A 24660-nucleotide genomic window follows, 5' to 3' on the forward strand; every position below is an offset into this window, starting at 1 on the left:
CATGAGTGATGTAGCATAGTAATTTACTGTTGTGAGATCTATCTCTTTTTCTCCTGCAACATTTTGCAAGTTTTTCCATCTTGAAAACCCCCCAAATGCATTCCTGAAGCTTTCAATAGTAAAAATGTTTAGTGAACGCTTTGTGTTAGTGATTTCAGTACACCTTTGTTAGCAAAGTGGTGTGCCATACAGCCTCACTTTTATGAATGTCTGTGTTGATGTTGAGCAATTCAGGTTAGCAACCATTGCATTGCTTCTCTTGTCCTTCATGCATTAATTATACTAATTATTTGGTGGTAAGTTTTCAGGCCGCTGGTTATGTTAGTTGTGTTGCTTTGTGGCACAGAAACAACTCTACAACACTCTTTGTATATAATCTCTTCTTGGTCAATGTCACTAACCCTAAATCCGCTTTGCTAAGCTCTTCACCTTCTACTGTGTCAGTCATTCGATTTTTTTAATATATCTGTCTTTTTACATTGTGTTATCGGTCTAGACTAGTCCAGGAAGCTTCAGGCTTCGTAATGCAGTGAACAGTTGTGATTGGATGTGGTTCAGCGCTGATTTAGTCAGGTGGGGGAGTGCCTCATTTTGTTTTTGCTTTGCGTTCGATTTAAATAACACATTTTCAAGACTGTCTGTGTTTAAATGTGGGAAGCCAAAATTGTGTCCCTACAACCAACCTATACACAACGCAAAACACATCAAGCACATCGAAGCAGTTGGGCTACAGCCACAGAAGACCACACTGGGTGCCACTCCTGTCAGCTAAAAACAGGAAACTGAGGCTACAAATTGCACAGGTTAACTAAAATCTGACGATAGAAAGCATGGGTCCATCTTGCCTCGTATCAGCAGTTAAGGCTTGTGGTGGTGGTCTAGTAGTATAGGATATTTTCTTTGCACACTCTAGGCTCTAGGAACAATTTGTTTAACACCACAGCCTACCCGAGTACTATTTCTAGCCATGTCTATCCCTTAATGACCACAGTGCACCAATCTTCGGATGGCTTCTCACAGCAGAATAATGTGGCATGCCACAGAGCTCGGATCATCTCAGACTGGTTTCTTGAACATGACAATTAGTTCACTGTACACAAATAGTCTCCAAAGTCACCGGATCTCAATCACATGGAGCACCTTTGGGACTAGGAGGAACAGGAGAGTTGCATCATGATGACAATGTTTCCAGCACCCTGCTGAATCTATAGCATGAAAAATTAGGAGTTCTGATGGCAAAAGGGGGGTCTAACCTGGCACAAGCAGAGTGTAACACATCAAGTGTATTCAGTTGTTATTTTGACAGGCACCTGCCTTTCTGCTAGCCTGCTAACACGTTTCCATGGAAACCATACATGGCTGCTTACAGCCCATTAATTTTAACTCCACCCCTTACCCAGCTCTTCTTGAAGTCTTTTGATCAATACCAGTGGTAAGGTGTCATGAAACAAGGCCTTGATGCGTTGTTGGATTACCATAGAAACAGGTGCTGACCACATGTAGTGTTCATACATACTTTATCTTCCCTTTATATTTCCTTCTTTTCATCCATCCATCGCTCTCCCTGTTGTTCTTTAAAAATAGGTGGTGAAATGTACAATGCAAGTCATCCACCTGCCAATCACACACTTTGATTACACAACCACTGAAGGGCGATTGTCGCCGTGAATCTTTTAATCTCATTTCTGCTCATCTGCGTCAAATGTCGCAGACACAGAGAGATGTTTATTCGAAAGAAAATAAATGCAGTTATTAAATAAATGAGCTGCTAGAGGCAAGCTGGTGTTGTGCAATGCATTACTTTATACATATGCATCAGTAATCCTTGCACGCAAATGACCACATTCTGTATAACCTTTTTCCACTTGTCTTCACTTGCATGCTTATGTGCACACGGTGTGTGTGTGTGTGTGTGTGTGTGTGTGTAAGAAAGAAGCACAGTGTGGTCCTATTTTGCACAATAAGAGAGGGAAAACTAGCCTCATCCCAAAAAGTTTGGGGTAAGATCAGCGGTTCATCATGTCAATTTAAAAATTGAACTGTTTGGAGACTTTCATTGCCGACTAATATTAACTAAAAGTAAAAGTAACATCTGTCATCATTTATGGTTGCTTTTCTCCAAACACACCCTGGCTGCTATCTCGGAATCTCTCATAAATGCTCAGATAGGATCAAGATATTGGACAACATTATAACCGTCATGCTCTCTCAAGCTCCAATTTCTTTGTTGATAAGAGCATTGTCATACTGCAAACCACTGCTTCCATCAAGGCAGAAATGTGTCATGGGATGATGGCGATGATTCCTATTAGGTGAAATGAGATGAAATCTGCTCAGCCCTCTGAGAGATGATCGGATGGATTTCATGCCAATGAATGCACCTTACCACAAATGTTCCCTTCTTAAGATTTGTCCTTCATTTTGATCATTTTTATAGTTATTCCTCTTTCCCTTTCTGTAAAGGGGAAAAAAAGCTTTATCAAAATCTATTAAATATGTGTGAATTTCCTAGTTTAAAGCTCATACTCAGTCAGACTTTTAAATGGATTTAACATTATGATTTCTGTCTCCACAGGGAAACGACTTGAGAAAGATTCTCCTCACACGCTACTTTGGAAATCAAAAGCTCCTCTCCAAGTCAGAGCTCGGGAGTGGAAACAGCTCATCTGGTGGCTTTGTCAAGCAGTCACCTGGAGGTACCGAGAACCCCAAATAAACTGAGTAGATGCTGCAATAACTACTCACAGCCGAGGAAACAACAGGAACTAAAATGACAGTGCTCTGTTTCTTAGGCAGTATGCTGTTTGACAATTGTTGGCAGACATAAGAGGTTTATAATGCATCCCACAAATATTCGGTCCAGGCAGGTGTGGAATATAGTAGATGAGCATAACAAATAATCAAACATTTGTAAAGTTTTTCCTGTTCAATTTCTCAAAAAGAGATTATTTCTATCTACAATTATTTATATATGGTATGTGCATGCATGGAAAGCCAGAGGCAGGGAGAGCAGCAGCACAAAAATAACCAGGCAACATACATGAGACTAACTCAGAAAGAGCATGAGAAGCAGAAGCTAGAATTTAAATTTCTACATCATTGCAGGAGGTTCTCCCATGGTAGACGCTGACAAGCCAGCCACCACTGTTTCGGATATTCAGTGTCTTTTGGACAATGTTGGGGCAACAGAGATGGTAATTGAACTCATCGTCAACACCAAGAATGATCGACTGTTTAAGGAGAGCATCGAGCTGGGCATTGCCCTTCTCAGGGGTGGAAACACACAGATACAGGTTGGCTTCACAGATACACGAATCCTGTACTTCTCCTCCACATGTTTTAGAAGTATACTCATGGCCATTTTTGCTCCCAACTAGAACTCATTCTACAGCCAACTGAACAAGCAGAAAAAGTCCGAGAGGTTCTTCAAGGTTTTCTACGACCGCATGCGTTTGGCCCAGCAGGAGATTCGAGCCACCGTGTCAGTCAACATGTTTGAAGTCACCTGCAAAAGAAGGGACGATGACAGTGATGTCAGTAGTATCAGGGTTAAAAAAGGTACCGTTCGGTGATGGTGTATTTTTAATTTTTTTCACATTATTGACTTATTAGAGCAAAAACACCACATAATGTCCAGATAACGTTTGTGAGCTCAAAATGCAGCTAACCACTGTGTCAAAATGTCAAAGGGAGGCTGAAAGTAAGTAAGCAAAGTTCATTAGAAGTGAATCACCTCTGTTATAATGTCAGAGGTACCTAGTGATGAGGATTTAAAAGTGCAATACTGAGTCATGAGGCTCACGTCCTCAGCACATCCAGGCATTTCCATAGAAAGAGCGAATTAAAAAGCCACAGACTGGAAAAAAGTAATGCTTTTACAGTGTTTGAGGTCTACAAGTTTAGTTTAGTTTAAAACAGTTGTAGTGGATAAATCCACAATGATTTTTGTAGCTCTGCTGACTTCTGTTGAAACTGTTGTTCCCAGTTTAAGCAGTCACATGTCTGAAGCATGTGACAGCCCACATTGCAATCCTATCAAAAGGCCATTGTATCAAGTTTGAGTGTTTTTATGCTACAGAAACCCACTAAATTGTTGCCTGCTTGTCAGTGAACGTCTGTAAATAAATAAATATATATATATACACACATATCAATTTCTCTTGAATACAATTGCCGCACTTATGAATGGAAGCAATTTGCTCCTGCCCTGCAGTTAAACAGTGAATCGTGTTGTGTGTCTGTTTGTGTGTGTGTGTGTGTTTTTTTTTTTTTCAATAAATCCTTTCTTTGTAGGGAAAGATTCTGGGCTTCACATGAGGGACGACATGCGAGGGCAGCTAAAAGAAGCCTCCTCAGTGACCTCAAAGGCCTTCTCAGCCTTCAGAAAAGAGCTGGACCCTGACCTTGAAGGCCTCGGCCAAAACAGTGAGATAATCGGTACTGAGGAGGCATCGGAAGACACTCAGATGAGCCCGGCTGTATCTATCATGAAACCAATCCTGCGTTACCTACAGCTGCTCTGTGAGAACCACAATTCAAAGCTGCAGGTACTGATGCTCTGTGAACTTTGCCCTTCTAAGTCCAGTCATTAAAATGACCGCTGATTGATTTTTTTTTTTCCTGCTCTGAATCCAGAACTTTCTGCGCAGTCAGAACAACAAGACTAACTACAATCTGGTGTGTGAGACTCTTCAGTTCTTGGACTGCATTTGTGGGAGCACCACTGGAGGCCTAGGGCTGCTGGGACTTTATATAAATGAGTATAATGTGGATCTGATTCTCCAAACGTTGGAAACCATTACAGAGTATTGCCAGGGGCCCTGCCATGAAAACCAGGTAGGAGGAGGGTGGCTGGTTAGTTGAGAGAAAATGCTCGATTTATTGGATAGTCAAGTTGTCAACATATTTATTTAATAGAGCCTAATACTGTGAATATATTTGAAAAATTGTTCATCTTTTCCTAAATGTGAAGCATCATACAGTATCGTTAAACCTGTAGCGAAAAGCTTTTCTTATTTCATGTGTTCAAGTCCAGTCAAGTTGAGAATACAGGAAACAGGAAATTTCTGGTTTCGAACCAGCTGAGCAGCTGGGGCCTTTCTGTATGGAGTTTGGATGTTACGCCTGTGTCTGTGTTGGTTTCTAATTAGAAGGAGGAGGAAATCTGATGATTCTAAATCTACTGTTGGTGTGAATATGAGCATAAATGTCTGTCTACAGTGGACCTGGTCACTTTGTGATCACACCGCTGTTTTAATCATGAGCTGTGGTGTAGTAAGCCGTCTTAAACTATCTTTTATTTGGATTTACCTGTAAAGCACAGACACTTTCTTCTGATGAATTATATTAATGATTTTCTTTTTGTAATGTAGCCAACACTGACTACAGCATGTCCATTTTTTTTCTTTTCCAGAGCTGTATAGCTAAACATGAGTCAAATGGTATTGATATTATTATAGCACTGATTGTCAACGCCATCAACCCCCTGGGTAAGGATCGCCTGGACCTGGTGCTGCAACTCAAGGTGAGCAGTAGTTGTATGAGAGGTCTGGGAGGCAACACATTTCCATTACCCTATTATATACTTGCATTGCTGCATAGTATTAATTAAATATAGATAACAATTGTGCAATGATGAAAAAGGCAATGGGGCAAATAAAGCCCATGTTTACTGGCTGTCTGACTGCAGATGTCTTTAGTAGTACAACCCTTTAGTCGAATCACAGCACTCTGAAAAAACTGCATCTGACCAGTATTGTTGGTTTTTTTCCTTTCAATTATTCAGCTTTGTGTAACTGATCAAAATATAAAAGCTGATTATTTTGAAACGTGTATCATAGAACAATGCCTCCAAGCTCCTGCTAGCTATCATGGAGAGCTGCCATGACAGTGAGAACGCAGAGAAGATTCTCTACAAGATGAGACCCACTGAATTGGTGAGTGTGGTCATGCATGCACACAAACTACACCTGACGTGTGGTGCAAAAACGGTGACTTCTAAAACACTTTTGCTTCAGGTGGATGTCATGAAGGACGCCTACAAACAGGGTTTGCAGAGTGAAGACGACGATGACGGCATGGGAGACGAGATCAAACCTAAAGATGTCGGACACAACATTTACATCCTGGCCCACCAGGTAAAAGAAAAGATTAAACTTGAGTTAGTCTAAAGTGGTCAGACAAACAGAGGAAATGCAGTGATGCTTTAGTCTAATGACCACTGGGCCAGTGCAGTGCAGGAGTGCCAAGTGATGGAGGAGTGCTTCTCTGAATGAACTGCTCTGACAGTTTTCTGAAATGAGTTTTTGTGTTGTGACATTGGCTCTACTGACAGATAGGCTTTAGGCGTTTTCACTGAGGCAGGTAGTCGCTGCACAACTAAATACACATGGTTTGCTTTGTCCAGGGATCAGGAACGAGGGAATGAGGAAGGAGTACTGTACCCCTGAGAAATTTGTTTTTGTTCTAAATGTGTGTGTCCATCTGACGTGTCTCAGTCTTTGTCTACGCTGTTTGTAAGTTGTTGAGAGCAAGCCAAGTCTTGTGGGTTTTCACTTCTGTCTCTTTAGAGCAAAGTGTCAGACAGGATATTTTGGTCTACAGAGCAGACGAGTTTCATCATGACAAGGAAGTGTGCATGTTTGTTTTTTTTGTTAGTTTTTTTTTTTTAATGTTTGACTTTTAAAAAAATAACCTTTCAGCTTAAAACAGGAATGCACAAATGTGTGCATCAGCTTTGAAATATATTTTCTGATTGTCTAAATAAACAAATTAAATTGATAATATAAAATAAACAATAGATAGAATGCACAAACTAAATGGTTCTCTACATTTCTCCATAAATTTCTCTACAATTGCCTATTTTAAAGGAGTAAAATAGATGTTTAAAATATAATAAATTAAAAAGAAAACCTCAGCAAGTATTCAGAACTCCACAAACCATGTAAAATTTTCCTCACCTAAAAAGAGAAGCAGAAAAAAATAAGGAAATCTAATTTGTTGACTGAACCTAGATTTCTAGTTGACCTCAGTGTACACAAAACAAGTAAACAACACAGGAAAGGAAAAAGGCCAGAACCTGTTTCTTACTCATCTATTAATTCTTGTGCCACAGGTGTCCTTTTCAATGTCTTTTTATCAGCAAGGATACATAAAAACTACCTCTGCAGAGTGTGGGGAAAGAAAGAAACTGTTGCTGGTTTCTGGTTGGGATCTGGATCACTTTAAAACTGTGAAATAATTCAATTCCTTTAATGGGAGATGGCAGCTTTAGCTCTATTACAAAAAACAAGGCCATAAAGCTTGAATTTGAACGGTATATAGACATTACTTACAGATGTTGTGGGCTCATCATGGGTATGAATTTCACAACAATTTAGGGCTTTTTCCAGGGTGGAATCATTGTATACTTTACATCTTTAATTGCTTTAGAAAACAAGAATCGGGTGCACAAGATTGCATTTATTTTGGACTTTCAAAAATATATAAACAGTGATCAAATATATGTATTAAACATCTCTTAATAAGTTGCATCTCGACCACACACACACCTTTTGATAGTGATCAACAATTTTGTGGCATAATTCTGCTTAGATATTTGGTCACTCTTCTTGGCAGAATTTATTTAAATTGGTTGTCACACACCTGGGTTTTAGACCTGCTCCAAAATCCTCCGATAGAGGTGAGTTCATGGAGTTGGGAAGGCCATTCCAGAAGCTTAATGTTAGCCTGGTCTATCCATCCCAAAACCAGTTTTGATGTGTGTTTGGGATCATTGCTCTGATGGAAAACCCAATTTTGCCAAATTTTCAACCATTTAGATGTTAATTTAATGTGAGGTGAAAGAACTTTCTTCATTATTCCATCCACTTTGTGCGGTGTACCAGTACTACAGCAAAACTTCCCAGAGCACAATGCTACCACCACCATGCTTGGCAGTTGAGTGTTCTTAGTGTGAAAGCCTCACCTTTACTCCGCGAAACATACCTCTTGTCATCATGGCACTACCTTTGTCTGCGCTGACCATAAAACTTTTCTCCAGAAGGAATATTTCTTGTCCATATGGGCTATTTCAAATTTCAGTCAAGGTTAAAGCAGCACCCAGTTCTTGTTTTCCAAAGTCACAGTCATGTCTTGTAAAATCCATAAAAATGACCATGACATTAACGCTCATGAGGAGATTTTGTAAACCATATTTGTTTAGTTTTGGTTCATTACTGGTTACAGTATCATCCAGTGTAGTGCAGCAAAATCATATCTTGATATTAATCATATTTCTTCATTCCTAGTTGGCCAGGCACAACAAAATCTTGCAGCAGAGCCTCACCCCTGGGTCAGGGTTAGGTCTGGGGTCAGGCATGGACCACGATAAGGAAAAGGATGATGCCCTCCGTTACTATGCGAAGCACACAGCTCAGATAGAGGTAACCCGCATCATCAATTTATCATTTATCCTAAAATCTCTTAAATCGTTCGTCAAACTATAAAACTGTAAGCCAAACCTTTAATCTTTGTTATCAGATTGTGCGTAATGACCGCAGCATGGAGCAGATAGTGTTTCCAGTTCCTAACATCTGTGAGTACCTAACTGAGGAGTCAAAGATGCGTGTGTTCACCACCACTGAGAGAGATGACCAAGGCAGCAAGGTTAATGACTTCTTCCACCAGTTTGACAACCTCTACAATGAGATGAGGTGGCAGAAGAAGATCCGCAGTAAGTCTTCCTTACATTCGGCATCCAGTTCTTGGAAAATAATAATGATTGTGGTGGCGGTGGTGGCAGCAGGAACAGGCTTCAGGACGACAAATCACGATTCCCATCCAGCAAGTCTGGTTATGTTATTTTCACAGTAAACTGAAGGGCCTGCAGTGATGTGGTGTGTGCTGAATTCGTGTGCCTGTACTTATGCTCCCTGTTGTGTTTGCACAGAAAATAAGGCTCTGTTCTGGTTCTCACGTCACATCTCTCTTTGGGGGAGCATCTCCTTCTACCTGGCCCTCCTGCTCAACATTGCTGTGGCTGTATTCTACCCTTTTGGTGACGATGAAGATGAGGGTAAGAATTTCTGCATATTTCTCAAATTGTAATTTGTAATTTCAAGCCATTTTTTTAAACCTTTTGCTAAGCAAACCAATGTTTTAAGGCAGTGGTCTTCAAATGGCTCCTACTGGACATGGATTAACTATTTAATCTGCAATACATCTGCCAATATCAAAGTAGAGATGAACTTACCATATGAGGCAGACAGAATTATTGTGTGCATTGTGTAAAATTTGTATAGAGCATAGTATGGACAGCTCCTGGTGCTGAAATAACATCTCATAAATGTACTAGAGAAAATGTATGTGGAGAATAAAAGTCCTTAATATCAGCTAAATTATGCCGTATCTCTTTAATTCAAATGCAGACACACTCATTAGTATTATCCAACTAAAATAATGAGGGAGTCAAGCATGCAAAAAAAAAAGAGGCGTACACACAGAGAGTTAAAGAGACTAGTGGCTATGTGATGAAAAGAAAGAAAGAAATGTGGTAAATTTTAAAGCAACTGTTGGCAAAGGGGCCATTTATTTAAACTAATTTCAGTTTTGAGATGGGCAAATGAGGTGAATACAGCATGAGACATGTGACATGAGGAAAACCTGTGCAACCACTGCCTGGAGTGTCAACCACCAACCATCAGCTACAACGCAATGAGCAACAGGCAGATCTTTTTAAAAAAATTATCTATTTACAGCTGTTTTATCAAGCAGTTTTAATAATTTTAAAAACCTATGGAAGAACACTTTGAATGTATTAATTTTCAAGTAAAGTAAGTTTATAACAATTCTCTTTTTTTGGAATGTTAATTATTAATGATTATTGCTTTCTTTTTATGACTGAAAATGTGTGTTCTGTGACACGTGATGCTGCATTTATTTAAACACCTTGGTCACTCAGTCTCATGAATGCTGGTGATTTATCTAACAATACAGTATCTAATTGGATAAGAAGCAGTGGGCGTGTACAAAATGTGCTTAAAGGAAATCCATCACACGTCATCATGATATCGTTTTGAGGTGGGACAACTTGGACTTTAATCGTTTTTATCGGTATGTTGATACGACTTCATGTCATTGCCCTCAGCCTGGCGTCAGCCTGAGACCTAATTAATCAGATGAAGTTAAATCACCCAATAATCATCCTATTTTACTCTTTAAAATTCATTTCTTTACGTGCAATGTTAGATTACCTGATTTTAGGTTTTGCGAAATGTTACTAGAACTTGCTGTATTTGCTGGTTTGCCTTGGTGTGATTTGTTGAAATGTAAACCTACTGTACACGTGGTTCCTGTGGCGTACAGAAGTGTTAAAGATGGCTTTCTGATAAATACTTCCTCAATGAATTGTCAGCACTTTGCAGTTTCCAAAAGACCCATGAGCATCACTCTGCTGATTTACTCAGTGAGCTGAAGAAGAGTTGGTTGTTTTGACTGATGCTGTCCCCATGGATGGTTGTTTGACATTTTAAAGTGTTTCCTTTGACTGTTTGCTAAGTTAAGCTTTTAGCTCAGATAAATAATTCATTAGAGGGATATTGTGCTTTAAAGCATTGATGTTTTGTGCCTTGTTCGATTGTTTATTCTTCCACACAGGCACATTATCCCCATTCTGGAATATCTTACTGTGGGTGGCATTGGGAGTCTTCACCGCACTGCTTCCCGTCTTACCTAAACCAATAGGCATCGGGTTCTTCCTGGTCTCCCTTATTCTGCGTGCTATCTACACAATGGGCCTTGGCCCTGCGCTGCTTTTGCTCGGTGCTGTCAATGTAAGTGAACAAAGGCTTGTTTTTGAAGAATGTGTCTGTTCTTGCCTCTTCACACGTACGAGTTTTTTTTGTTTTTATTCCATTTTCAGCTTTTCAACAAGTTGGTGTTTCTTGTAAGTTTTGTGGGGAACCAGGGGACGTTCACTCGAGGCTACAAAGCAGTCGTGATGGACATACTCTTTATCTACCATTTGGGGTATGCCATCATCTGCGTCCTGGGCCTCTTTGTTCATGAGTTCTTCTACAGCATTTTGGTAAGAGAGCTCGTTTGATTTGTGACAGTGTTCTCCGAATGTTTGCTGATGGCTCACAGATAACGATCTCCTTTTGCAGCTTTTGGACCTGGTGATTCGAGAGGAGACGCTGCTCAATGTGATAAAGAGTGTGACGAAAAATGGCCGCTCCATTTTTTTGACAGCGGTTCTGGCCGTTTTTCTCGTTTACTTTTTCTCCATCATCGGCTTCCTCTTCCTCAAAGACGACTTCCGCATGGAGGTGGACCGCCTTCCTTCACCAGGTCAGAAACTTTAACTTTTAAAGTACACTAAGTCATTACTGTGGTCTTCTCCCTGTCGTAAATTCCTTGGGCTTTAAGATATCCTTTGATATTGCCATTTGAAAATAATGCTTCAAAAATGCTGCTTATGTTTATCACCAGTCTAGTGTGATATTTAAAACAAACTACACCAAATAGTGACAGTTTCACTTCCACTTTTATGAGGAAAGCAGAAAAAACACTGAGTGAGACATGGGTGATATTCAACATCTTCAGATGTAACTGCAAGAAATGTGATGCAATAGAAATCAGTTGCAAGAATGCCACATCTATTTTAGTCATAGTACTTATACCTGACCTTTCCAATGAATGTGTCATACTTAAAAACCTTTAAAAATGCACTGATGGCTCCAGTTTGGCAATGTTTAAACAATTAAATAAATAATAATTTCTACAATGTAAAAAAAGATCAAATCTTCTAGTAGTATGTGCAGTAATTGCATATCTGGTGATATGTATTATCTCTCTTAACTTCATTTCAAGTCTATACTGTGTAAGGAGGAAAAGGAAAGTTTTGTTCATTCTCCAGACTGGATTGTAGTTGTGCTTTGCGCTCCTCTCAGTATATTTTTCTGTTATCTTTCGTGAAAGTTATCCTTAGTTATTTCTTTCTCATCACATAAAAAGAAAAAAGAAAACAAAAATATTCAGGAATTAGAAAAAAACATCAAATCACTAGAAGAAGCCTACGCGTCCCACCAAGATCAGGAAACATTGAACAAAATACGCAAAACAAAACTAGAATTAAATGAGATAATTGATAAAAAAACAAAATTCTTAGTACAAAGACTACGCCTACAAAATTATGAACATGGTAATAAATCCGGTCAATTTCTAGCAAACCAGCTAAAAATAAATAAAGAAAAAACAACTATATGTGCTGTTCAAGATTCATCTGGGAACACATTATATGAACCAATACAAATAAACAACATTTTCAGGGATTTCTATAAAACGTTGTATTCACCACAAATAAACCCATCTAAAAAAGAAATTGATCAGTTTTTGGACAACATAACTCTTCCAAAATTATTGGACACTCAAGCAATGGCACTGGATTCACCACTGACACCAGGCGAACTCCACGAAGCCCTGATAAGTATGCACAATAATAAGATCCAGATGGCTTTCCTGCAGAATTCTACAAAGAATTCTGGTCGATTCTAGCACCAGTTTTCTACAGAACGTTGTTGGAAATCAAAGAAAAGGGCAGACTTCCATCAAATATGAATTCTGCAAACATTAATCTCCTGCTAAAACCAGGCAAAGACCCTGTATATCCCTCAAGCTATCGTCCAATATCCCTTATAAATGTAGACCTTAAAATAATCTGCAAAGCTCTCTCAAAGAGACTGGAGAAAATAACCCCCCTCTTAATTCATCCTGACCAAACTGGTTTCATAAAAGGTAGGCACTCATCAACAAATACACGTAGATTACTTAATTTGATAGACTACTCATACAGTAAAAACCTAGAAACTACAATATTCTCTTTAGACGCAGAAAAAGCATTTGACAGAGTTAACTGGAAATTTCTATTTGCAACTTTACACAAATTTGGTTTTGGATCCTCTTTCATAAACTGGTTAAAAATATTATATAATTCCCCAACAGCTTGTGTTAGAACAAATGACCAGACATCCTCCAGCTTCTGTCTCTTGAGGGGCACCAGGCAGGGATGCCCACTCTCCCCTTCACTATTTGCAATTTTTATTGAACCACTAGCAGCAGCAATTAGACAGAATTCAGTAATTAAGGGCATAAAATGCAAGAACGTGGAACATAAAATCAGCCTTTATGCGGATGATGTGTTACTCTTTTTCCAAAATTCACAAACCAATATCTCTGGGGTGATTGAATTGATAAACTCTTTTGCAAGAATATCAGATTACTCAATTAACTGGTCAAAATCTACAGTCCTACCGATTAATTGCTCCTTCCATAATTCCTCTTCTACACCACTGCAATCGGGAAATATAAAATATTTAGGTATTAATGTTTCTCCCAAGCTTGCAGATCTAACTAAATTAAACCATATCCCACTTTTAAAGAAGGTAGAAGATGATCTGGCTAGATGGAAATGTCTACCCATATCACTCATGGGAAGGGTTGCCGCTATAAAAATGATGGTCTTACCAAAAATAAATTATTTATTCTCAATGATCCCAACTAAACCGCCACAAGATTGGTTCAGATCTCTAGATTCATGTATGTCCAAATTCCTTTGGAAAAATAAACCCCCACGTATAAGCTTAAAAACACTACAAAAGACCAAGGATAAAGGAGGACTAGAACTGCCTAACTTTCAGCACTACTTCTTAGCCAACAGGCTTCAGTTTATCTCAGGATGGCTAAAACACACCCTCTTAGATGAACCTTGGCTAGATGTAGAACAAGCACTCTGCAATAATCTAGAGATCTCAGACCTACCATTTATCAGCTCAAACATCCAACGACATGAATGCTTTAAAAGCATCAACATCAGCTCTTCTCTGACAGCATGGTGGGAGTTTCTAAAATTGACGGCGTCTTCATTAATCCCATGCAAACGTACACCTATCTGGAACAACCCTGACATATTACAAAACAATAATATGATAAACTTTTCAGATTGGAGTGATAAAGGAATCAAATATTTAGAACATATACTAGAAGGAACAGAATTTATTTCATTTGACGGACTAGTTACACAATATGGGATCAACAAGAAAAGATTTTTAGAATATCAACAAATTAAATCCATAGTAAAAAAGAAATTTAAACCGGGTCAAGTTGAACTACAAACACCACCAAGTGTGGTTCAATTTCTTACTCTTAAACCCCCCAAATTACTATCCAAAATATACAGAATGCTTTCTAAAACAGATGAATCAATATCACTTCCTATTGCAAAATGGGAAGTGGATTTATCAGTTAACTTAGACCTAAACTTCTGGTCTCAGATTTGCTTAAAAACCTTTCATCTAATTAGAAATCCCAGTCTTCAATTAATTCAATACAAAATATTATATAGAGTGCACTATACAGGTCATCGGATGTTCAAGATGGGCTTTACGTCTACCAACAACTGCTCACACTGCCAAACCAATTCACCGGACAATTATATCCACGCTCTTTGGTTCTGTCCACCAGTTCAGAAGTTTTGGCGCGAGATATGTGAAGACTTATCGAAGTGTCTGAAATGTAACATTCCAACTTCCCCCTTAGTGTGTTTGTTGGGCAGCTTAGATAATGTCACTTCAGAAAAGAATATCGCCCATATGGTTTTCACTGCCCTATGCATAGCCAAGAAAACTGTCCTCATGAACTGGAAAAATAAAAATAATCTTAATTCTAACCAATATAGAAATTATCTATTAGATTACATTAGTCTTGATACAGCCTCTGCCACCACATCAGATCAATTGCTCTGGGCTCCTTTGATCAGCTCCATCACCTAGTGATTGGTGTGGGGGTAGGGACAGGCTTAGGGCGTCGGGGGGTTCCCCGGAGGCATCTTCCTTGGGGGGCTCAACCCGGGGTAGCGGTCATGTCCGGTTAGGGGCTCTGTTGGCTCTCAGGTGACTGTTTCCTCGCGGCTGCGTGCAGCGGGGCTAGGGGAGGGTCTGTGCTGACGGACGTGGGTTACTGACCTGGTGGCCTGGCTGCCCCTGGGTGGGTCCGGGATGGGCGTGAGGTTCTGGGGGCGCTCCGTCTCTGGGCTGGGACCCGGATCGGGCCTCGGGGGCTTGGGTCCTGGTTGGTGTGTTGCCGGGGTTGTGGGCGGGTGGGTGCATGGGGGCCCAGCCCTGGAGCAGGGTGCCGCCGGTGCGTCGAGCCACCTGGGGGGCTCTTCAACTGGTGGGGGAGATTGTCACATCTTGCAGGAGCTTTCCTCTCCTCAGGAGCTCCCTCTGCAGGAGGGGGAGATACAGGAGAGGTGGAGGAAGATCTCAGCCTGGGTGTTTATTGTCTTATGTAGTCTGGAAGATGAGTGGATGGTGGGGTGGGTGCAGTTTTCTCTGTGGTGGGGTTGGGTGGACTGTCCCGGGCTCTGTGGGGCCGGGCGGCGCTGCTGCACTGGGCCCGGTCTGGATGGGCCTGGGCCCCCTTTCCCTGGCGGGTCGCGGAGTATGGGGGTGCCTACTGGGGTCAGCGGGGGAGCTGGCACCAGGGAGGGGTCACTTGCCCCTCCCTTCCTTCCCTCCCCATCTCCAGCTGCCTCCCTCTTCCCGCTCCACCACAACCACCCACACATGCAGGGCCTTGGAGTAGGGGTATATCACCAGGGTGCAGAGGAGGCTACCCCCCCCCCCCCCCCTCTGTCCCCTTCTGGCTGCCTCTGCCTCAATTTTATCCCACAACTTAGACATTCACATTACTCACACTCTCATTACACATACATATAGGATCTTGGGGGTGGGCACGATACACGGAGTCCAAAGTACCATCAGGGTGTACACCCCACCCCTGGCATCGTTGCCCACCTCTCAATTTTAAATACACGTAGACATTGAGGGCTAGCAGGAGGGACCATGCGCTTACCTGCTGCTCTCTGGCAGGTAGCTCCATGCCCTCCTGGGTTTTAAATGCACCTTAGAACACACATGCATCAACATTACAATGAGTGGGTGGAGGGAGGTTTAGAGTCTTCTCTCACCCCCATTCTCTGCGACCTGCTGGAGCAGGGGGGCTAGGACTAGGAGGAGGAGTTGGCCGTCCAACTGCGGTCTGGAGTGTGGAGCCTTCCTGCTGCTGCGGAGTCGGGGCGGTCTGCCTCCCCCCACCGCAGGGAAAAGGGAAACACCACCTGGGTCTGGGTGCAGTTCCCCCCTCCAGGGGCGGGGGCACCTAGACCCGGTTTGTAGAGTACGCTTGGGGAGTGTGATCGTGTGTACAACGTCTCTTTATGTCTGTCTCCACGTTGGTTGAGTGTGGAGTAAGTGCATATGAGAGCATGAGGGTGGGAATGGATGTTTGTATCTGTGTGTGCCTGTATGTCTGTGTCTATATGTCAGGTTGGGTGTCAGGCGCCACCTCTCTGGGGACATCTCAGGCCCTCCAAGGTTTGGAGGCCTATCTCCCCCTACCACCACTTCCCCTGCCAGTGGCGGACCCCCTCAGACATCGGTGCGTTGGTGGTTCTTTGTGTCCGGGGATGGGCGTCCAGGTACACACCGGCTCACTCCTTGGCGGCCGCTTATCGGGGCCTGGAGCCTGGGGCTCGCTCGGGCCACTTCGGAGGTGGGGTGCCCCCGGCCTCTCGGCCTGGGGCTCGGTCACTCAGGCGCAGCTGGCTGCCGGCGGAGCTCACGGGCGCGTCACTGCAACTCCCCCTGGCTTCTGCTCCGCGGCTGCTGAGTGAGCCCTCATCTGGGACTCTCCTCAGCTCTTTCCGGGACAGTGGCGCAGCTGCCCCTCTGTTGGTCTTCCTTGGTCTCTTGTGTTCTGGGGGCCTCTGGATGTCTGGAGTTTTGATCTCCTCCACACCTGCTTCACGCCCTGGAGGACGGGGCTGTGGCCCCCCCCACACCCTCTAGCAGATTATTACATGAAGGAACCTTTTAAAAAACAAAAAACAAACGCGTCCATGCTCACAGGTGTACACACAGGTGATCACACCCACAAACTACACCCTTTATGGCTCCTACCTCAAAGCACACTGTGTTCTGTTGATCTTATGTGCTGCACAATAAGGTTTAACATTTAGTATTTACTGTCATATTCCCATATATCATTGTGATGTTGTTTATTCTATTACTCTTGTTCTCTTCTGCTTGCTTTCTTTTTTCTTTCTCAGCAGGTGATCCAGGTGATTGATATATGCATTTTTTTTTCTCTGCCCGTTCTGTTGGTTTTTGTCTTTTGCCCTTCTCCCCCGTCCCTCTTCTCAGCTGTTTCTCTTTCCCTCTTTCTTTCTCCCCTTCTTTCCCCCAGTCAAGTCTGTTCCGTATTCAGTAAGTGAAAATAAAATAAACAATAAAAGGTGAATCAAATGGACCATTACGGCAAGGCTGGGATGGTCAGTTTGGTAAAGTAAATCCGTTGGGCATCTTTCTTTGCCTTTAGACAACAATTCTGATGGCAAAAGAGCCAAACGGGACAGGCAAAAAGAAAAAAAAAAAGAAAAAAAAAAAAAAAGAAAAAAAAAGAAAGTTATCCTTAGTTGAACTGAAACAAGTTTGCTCTTCTTTTTTAATCTTTTCCAGCCATGAACATCTGTGATTTGTTAGTGAGCTGTGTTTTCGTTTTCTGAATTTGTGTAAATCATAGAACGTAATGTACAAAGTTGTTCACATTTTGGAGTTGCTGGATGCTAGTTGATCCAGCGAGTTCATTTTTTCCCTTCACTTTTGATCTGATCTATAATTTCTTAATTACAATGATCAAATCAGCATTTTCTTGTGTATAATCTCCCCATAGAAATTGTCGACCATCTAGAGTAAGCCATATATATATATATATTTATATACCCAGACACATGTTTTGAAAACACTGTGGAGAGTGTGGGTAGTGTTAATGAGCTCCAGCACCCACGGTCAGGAAGACATCCTGCTAGCACATGTGCACCTGTTGCATAACCTGGTGGCCGCGCCATCCTGTGTTTTACTGAATAGAGCACAGCAGACACAGCCGAGCAGTGGTGGGTTATGTAACCAGCTGGGCTCACGCCTCTCTGTATGTTAGCTGAAGGCTGAGTGGAGATACGACGTGAGGGAGCTTCATCAAAACTGGGGAGCACCCTTTACACTCTTCTGCCAACTTAGAGCTGTGACCCCTGCACCCCCCCCCCCGTGCTCCCCTGTCCCGCCAAGTTGTCGTCTTCTTCTCCTTCCTAAACCTCCTGTCACCTGCCCTCAGTTCTCCAGACTATCATTGTAAAAAGCTCTTTTGGTGACACTCTGGTCCAGATGCACAGTTCTTTCTTCTGCCTGTCTGCCCAAGCAGATCACGCTCAGGCGGTGCGGCTCCTCTGCTGCTCGGGGCTTTGCCGATGTGCAAATGATTTGCTCAGGTTTTTTCAGCAACACTTCACCGCCCACCCAGCAGCTGCTGCCTCAGTTTACATAATGTCTGACTATATCTTTCTTGCTGATTTCTACCAGCGCTGATGAGAATTAGCGGGAAGAAGGTTTAATGCAGGAGCATAATTTAATCGTCACCTTTCATATGGAAATTTTTAGTGCTGTTGTCACTGACGCAAACTTCCCATGTTTTTGTTGTTCTTGTAGGAAAAAGGGATTTATTGAGCAACAGCGAGGTTGCAGGCTCATGTTTGAATGAGAGATGCCCTGCTTCTACACCCACATCTGTTCCTGGTAGGTTTTGGGGTAAAATTAAACTGAATATGTCCTACCCATGGTGGAAGTCACGGAGTGGATAAGTTTTAAGATTTTGTGTTTTGACTGGGGTGGTGGGCGTGTATGTGACCTTTCCAGCAGTAATCACTTCCTGAAAGGTTACTAACACACATACTGAGACATAAGCACGTACGCATGCACACACACTGAGTTTGTGCACACAAAGAAACTTGATGAGGCAGGGCGGGTGACTCCTACTCCTGTTTGTTCTCCTTCGTCTCCACGGATCACCTGCGCCATAAGGGCACACACGTGATCTCAGCCACATCCTTCACCTCTTCTTTCTCCTCAGCAGTCATGCTGTGCGTGGCTTTATTCATTTACAGTAGGAGTTGGAGGTGTTTTATTATCAGTCACTTGTCAGCGTCAGCTGAGTCACACTTTTATCTGAATTAGGTCAAATTGTTTTTGAATGTTGTTTTCATTTCATGAACTAAAATCTTCTTCAACTCTTCTAGCTCAGTTTAATAAAATTAAGACTAATATAAAAATAAATATTCTCACTGTGAGATTAATAAAAACAATTTATCAAATGAGCAGAATGTAATGATGGAAAAGGGAAGCACCTTTTAAGAAGAACTTTTAAAGAACAACAGTATTGCGTGTCAGTCCAATCTTGTGTAATTTCATACCAGATGTAACACAAATTTAAAGGTTCACATTTATCCCATTAGACACCAAAGGTCCTCTTGATAAAATCTCCCTTTTTATAGGTTTTCTATCTCTCTCTCTCTCTCTCTCTCTCTCTCCATTTCTTCCATCACATGTTTTTCTCTGTGTTTTCGTCTTGTTAGGTGAAGATGATGGGACCGAGCGGGTGTGCGACACTCTGCTCATGTGTATAATCACTGTATTGAACCAGGGCCTGCGTAATGGAGGTGGTGTGGGAGATATTCTCAGGAGACCCTCCAAAGAGGTAGGACAAGCCTAAAACGAATACAGGGAATACAGAAAAATGGCATTTTCTCATTGTGTGTTCTGTCTGAAGAAAAACCTGAAATAAAATTCTGCGTTTCTTCCATATTTCCAGGAGCCACTATTTGCAGCTCGAGTGGTTTACGACCTTCTGTTTTTCTTTGTTGTCATCATCATCGTTCTCAACCTCATCTTTGGTGTTATCATTGACACCTTTGCAGACCTGAGGAGTGAGAAACAGGGGAAGGAAGAAATCCTCAAAACCAGTTGTTTCATCTGTGGTGTGTACAGACAGCTTCGTGGTATAGCTAGCATGCCTATGATAGACAAAATGGTCTAAGGTAGAATTCATAACAGAGCTAATGTGTATAATCTTGCAGGGTTGGAAAGAGACAAATTTGATAACAAAACGGTGTCCTTTGAGGAGCATATCAAGTCTGAACACAACATGTGGCACTACCTTTACTTCATGGTTCTGGTGAGAGTGAAGGATCCAACCGAGTACACTGGTCCTGAGAGCTACGTAAACAAAATGATTGCAGTAAGTAGGCCAAATATATACACACTATACACACAGGAAATGGTTACAGTGTATCTTTGTAATGCAGATTTATGTTCTTTAAATGTGACCCATTATGCTCATTTACGCATCCATATTTTTATTCTCAGAATCTACTAAAACAGTTATTATTCTTATTTATATTATGCTGGGCTTTGGTGCAGTGTGTCAGTTCACCCACTTTATAAAACAAACTTTTTAAGTGGGCTTAAAAAGCTTGACTGAAAGCTTCTCGTAAAAAGAAGATTTGAGCAGCAAGCGGTTGGGGCTGCCGTGCTCACAGCCGGCGCTCTGTGTCTGAGATGACGATGCTAAGCGGACACACTCTGATCTTTTACAGTGACGAGTAGAAAAAATAGAGCCGCTCAGAGGGATCATTTCTACTCGTCCTCATATGCTAACCTTATCTGAAACTTTGGCCAGCTTTAATATGAACACGCACAATTAATTACACTTTGCTAGTACTGTGTTGGACCCTCTATTGCCTTCATAACTGCCTTGATTCTTATTGCATAAATTCAAAAGGATGCTGGAGCCATTGCTTAGAGATTTTGGTCCATATTGACATGATAGCACCACACATTTACTGCGGATTTGTTGGCCGTACATTCATGATGAGGATCTGCCATTACACCACATCCCAGATGTGCTCTATTGGTTTGAAATCTGGTGACTGTGGAGGCTGTCTGAGTACAGTGTCATGTGCAAGAAACCAGTTTGAGATGATTTAAGCTTTAACATGTCGAGTTATCCTGCTGGAAGCGGCTGTCAGAAGGTGGGCAGACTGTGCTCATAAAGGTATGGTCATGGTTAATAACAACTGTACTCGGTTAGGCTTTGGTGTTTAGGGTTACATTAGTGTTTAAACCATTCTTAGTTGGTACTAAAGGGTTCAAAGTGTGCCAAGAAAACATCCTCACACCATTACACCACCACCGGAAGCCTGAATGGATGATATAAGGCAGGATGGATCCATGTTTTTTTTTCTGTGTGTGAGTGTGAGCAGATTTCTCTAAAATACTCAGACCAATCTGTATGGCACCAATAACCATGCCATGCTCAGTCACTTATATCAGCTTTCTTCCTCTTTCTGATATTCAGTTGTCTTGAACACATCTACATGCTTGAATGTATTGAATTGCTGCCATGTGATTGGCTGCTTGTTAATCAGCCATTTTTCGGATGTACCTAACAAAGTGGCCACTTAGTGTATATGCGCACACACACAATAAGTCAAAGCGTAATAGATCCACTTTAACAGGTACATCTCACAAGTTGTTGTCTGATCAAAATAGCTTAACTCTCTTTATACAGATCACGTTTAAGAGACATACAGCAGTGTAAAGATTTAGGAATTTGAGACTGCACATTTTTAAGGTGGTACATAAACACACCCAAGCCTCCTTATTATTCCAGGAACATATGGACAAACAAACACATTCATTTCACCCCCTAATTCATATTTTGTTGGCAAGCTGCACCAAGCAGATGAGCATACAGATGTCTTCGTGTTAGAGCCTTAAAGATGCACAGCCTCTTTAGTTAGCAGACTTGCACAGTGTGCTATAGAAGCGTGATCCTCTACAGCAGACGAGTGATCAAAAAATGAGACTGAGCCTCTAGGACTGTGCCAGGCATCCCAATTTATTCTCCTTTCCCCTCGCTGCTGGAGAGAGATGGGGTTCTATACTCAGGTAGTCCTCACCATACTGAGCTCCTAACCTGCAGGGACACAGTGTGGTTAAATAGTAATTAAACCCAGTCCAGGCCTATTATCATCAATGTACCAACTTGCCGCACTGACACACAGACAAGAAGTTGAAGGATGTAAGGGCAACTAAAGGTGTTGCTGTTAGGTTAATGGATTCAAATGAAGCCTTGGAGCACAATGGCACATTTTGTGATTAACATTCAGCCGTGATGGGCATAAGAATGGTGGCATTATAATGAACAATTTGCATAACAAACAGGTGATAGACGTTGAATTAATATGCATCAGCAGGTCTTCCAACAGGTCGGTTCTCTGATGCCAGGCCAAGGTATTGCTGGGTGATGATGCAATGATGAGTCAGGAATTTACAAACCCAGTTTAAAAAAAAAAAAAAAAAAAGTGAGGACATTGTGTAAATTCTACTTAAAAACAAAATCTCAGAAACCCTTAATTTATTGTCAACAGAAAATGGAAAACATATCAAATGTTTAGGCTAAGAAAATGCACCATTTGAAGAAACACGAGCCAATTTTGAATTTCCACGCACACAGCAACCTTTTTCTTTTAACAAGAGCGTGTGAAGATTTAGGAACTGAGGAGACTGGGTGCTGGAATTTTCGGAGAGGAACGCTGTCCCATTCCTGTCTGATACTGGATTCTAACGGCTCAACAGTCCTGGGCCGTCTGTCGTATTTCTCTTTTCATGACACACCAAATGTTTTCAAGGCAGGCAGGCCAGCCCAGCACCTGGCTCTTCTACTATGAAGCCATGCTGTTTCAATGGCTACAGTATGTTTTCTTGCTGAAATATGCAAAAATATGTAAGGCTTTTTCTGACAACAACATCATCTGCATCTGTTCCTCTTAAATCTGTATGCTGTATGCCTTTCAGTATTGATGGTGCCTTTGCAGATGTGCAAGCTGACAATTCCATAGGTACTAATGCACCCCCGTACCATCAGATGGTCCTGCTCTCTTTAAAAAGAATTTCAAATATCGATCTGTCCGATCACAGAACACAGTTTTCCACTTTACGTCAGACGATTTTAAATGAGCTTTGGCCCAGACAAGGCAACAGAATTTCTGGATCATGTTTGCATTTGGCTTCTTCTTTTTTCTTTAACCTGCATTTGTGGATGACACCATGAACTAAAGCATTTCTGAGGCTGTACAGTGATTTCCTTGACAGTTTAGGCCTGTTTTCAGTGCACTGACACCAGAGGGCCTAAAGATCACAGGAATCCAGACGTTTACACAGAGATTATGAAAAAACCTTTGATTGTAGGTCATGAGATGTTCAAAATCTTTACAATTTTACATTCAGGAACATTATTCTGAAACTGTTCCACAGTTTTTAGATGTAGTTTTTTGCACATTGGTGCAATCTTTACCGATCTTTACTTCTGAGAAGTTCAGCTGCATGTTGTTCCACCCCTTTCTACTTAGTACCACTTTCTATTCCAGCATCTTGTTGCCTCTATCCGAACTTTGAGACATGTTGCTGCCATAAAATTCAGAATGAGATAATATTAATATTATTGTGAATAAATTGATTTGTAAAGAATCACCTTTTTTTTTATTTTTTAAATGAACTTCTAACTTCTTTTGGGTTTTACATATTAACACCTCTTAAGTGTTGCAGAACCCACACAGTCACATGCGCACGCACGTGGACAACTAAACAAACAGCCTGTTGCGTACAGTTTGTTTGTGCAGCGCTTGTATGCTTTACTGCAATCTTTCATATAAAATCCTACCACCATGTCAGAATAAATATAAAGAGGTTGTGCTGTACTCAGAGTGCAGGTGGTGCAGGTTTCACCTACGTGCAGGTTGCACAGGGAACTGAAAGCAGAGTTTTACATTTTTAAAATCTCCAGAAATAGTTTTTCTGTCTGATGCATTCAGCTTCTGACATTCATTAAGTTTAAGTTTGGTATATGTTTAGGGTATTAGTTGTTTGCTTACTTTACCTTAACTTCAGCTTTTTAACTAGTCTTATTTTGGATTTATTTTTTTGAACAGAAGATACACAAGTTGTGTGACCATATACCAGACAGTAAGGATCTAATTAAAAAATGCAATAAACTGCTCTGCTAGGGCATAATGGGACTCATGTTTCAGACTGTACTGCCTTGATTAGGATTCCTGTTTTGTTTTGTTTTTTCGTTGTTGCTTTTTTGTTTTTTAAACAAGTCTATCTCTTTGCTGCCCCGTCATCTTAAAATGTTGTATTAAATTGCTCCACTTGCTCACACATAGTAACTTAGTCTTGATAAGAGAAAGCGTCGGTGTTTTGACGTAAGCTGTAAAAGAGCAGCTGAATTGGAGAGAAGTGCTAGTCCATGATGCAGATGTCTGCAGCAGCTTGCACCGTTTGTGTTCTCCACATCCCAACACAGAGTTGTGCTTGATGTGATGTTCAGGTAGAAATACTGCTGGTGCCAGTTTACTAATTGGATCTTTTTGTTTTTTAACTCTATTCTCCGCTACTTCACTACAGTTTTAGGGTAACACTGGCAGCAGCTGCTGTATGAACTAAACTGCCCTCCCAGTGATGGAACAGAGCTGTAACCTGATGACCTCAAACACACATGCATGCAGGCACACACAAGCAGCTCCTGACTAATGATTTCATCTGGTAGGATAAAGTGATGTGGTGCGAAGCCAAAAAAAAAGAAGAAGAAAAAAAGTAGGATCTTGTTACACTGTGACTGTTCTGACGGTGTTGTGCATGTGGATGTGAGTCAGTGTGCGGGTGTTTGTGT

The 24660-nt window shown here is 41.5% G+C and overlaps 1 protein-coding gene across 1 annotated transcript in view; it reads left to right on the top strand.

The window, feature by feature from the left end:
- The window catches only part of LOC113026984 (inositol 1,4,5-trisphosphate receptor type 2-like), a 67393-nt gene that overhangs the window by 32022 nt on the left and 10711 nt on the right, over window positions 1-24660 (top strand). The window contains exons 38-55 of the mRNA XM_026176344.1: window positions 2576-2696; window positions 3106-3293; window positions 3378-3558; window positions 4294-4547; window positions 4636-4836; window positions 5414-5524; window positions 5841-5936; window positions 6018-6137; window positions 8289-8423; window positions 8521-8713; window positions 8930-9055; window positions 10636-10811; window positions 10901-11065; window positions 11145-11328; window positions 18579-18665; window positions 19502-19623; window positions 19738-19903; window positions 20003-20163. Of these exons, the coding sequence (XP_026032129.1) occupies window positions 2576-2696; window positions 3106-3293; window positions 3378-3558; window positions 4294-4547; window positions 4636-4836; window positions 5414-5524; window positions 5841-5936; window positions 6018-6137; window positions 8289-8423; window positions 8521-8713; window positions 8930-9055; window positions 10636-10811; window positions 10901-11065; window positions 11145-11328; window positions 18579-18665; window positions 19502-19623; window positions 19738-19903; window positions 20003-20163 (2787 nt within the window). The remainder of the gene's footprint in view (window positions 1-2575; window positions 2697-3105; window positions 3294-3377; window positions 3559-4293; window positions 4548-4635; window positions 4837-5413; window positions 5525-5840; window positions 5937-6017; window positions 6138-8288; window positions 8424-8520; window positions 8714-8929; window positions 9056-10635; window positions 10812-10900; window positions 11066-11144; window positions 11329-18578; window positions 18666-19501; window positions 19624-19737; window positions 19904-20002; window positions 20164-24660) is intronic.

The sequence above is a fragment of the Astatotilapia calliptera genome, chromosome 7 (genome assembly GCF_900246225.1).
Source record: "Astatotilapia calliptera chromosome 7, fAstCal1.2, whole genome shotgun sequence".
Taxonomy (NCBI): Eukaryota; Metazoa; Chordata; class Actinopteri; order Cichliformes; family Cichlidae; genus Astatotilapia; species Astatotilapia calliptera.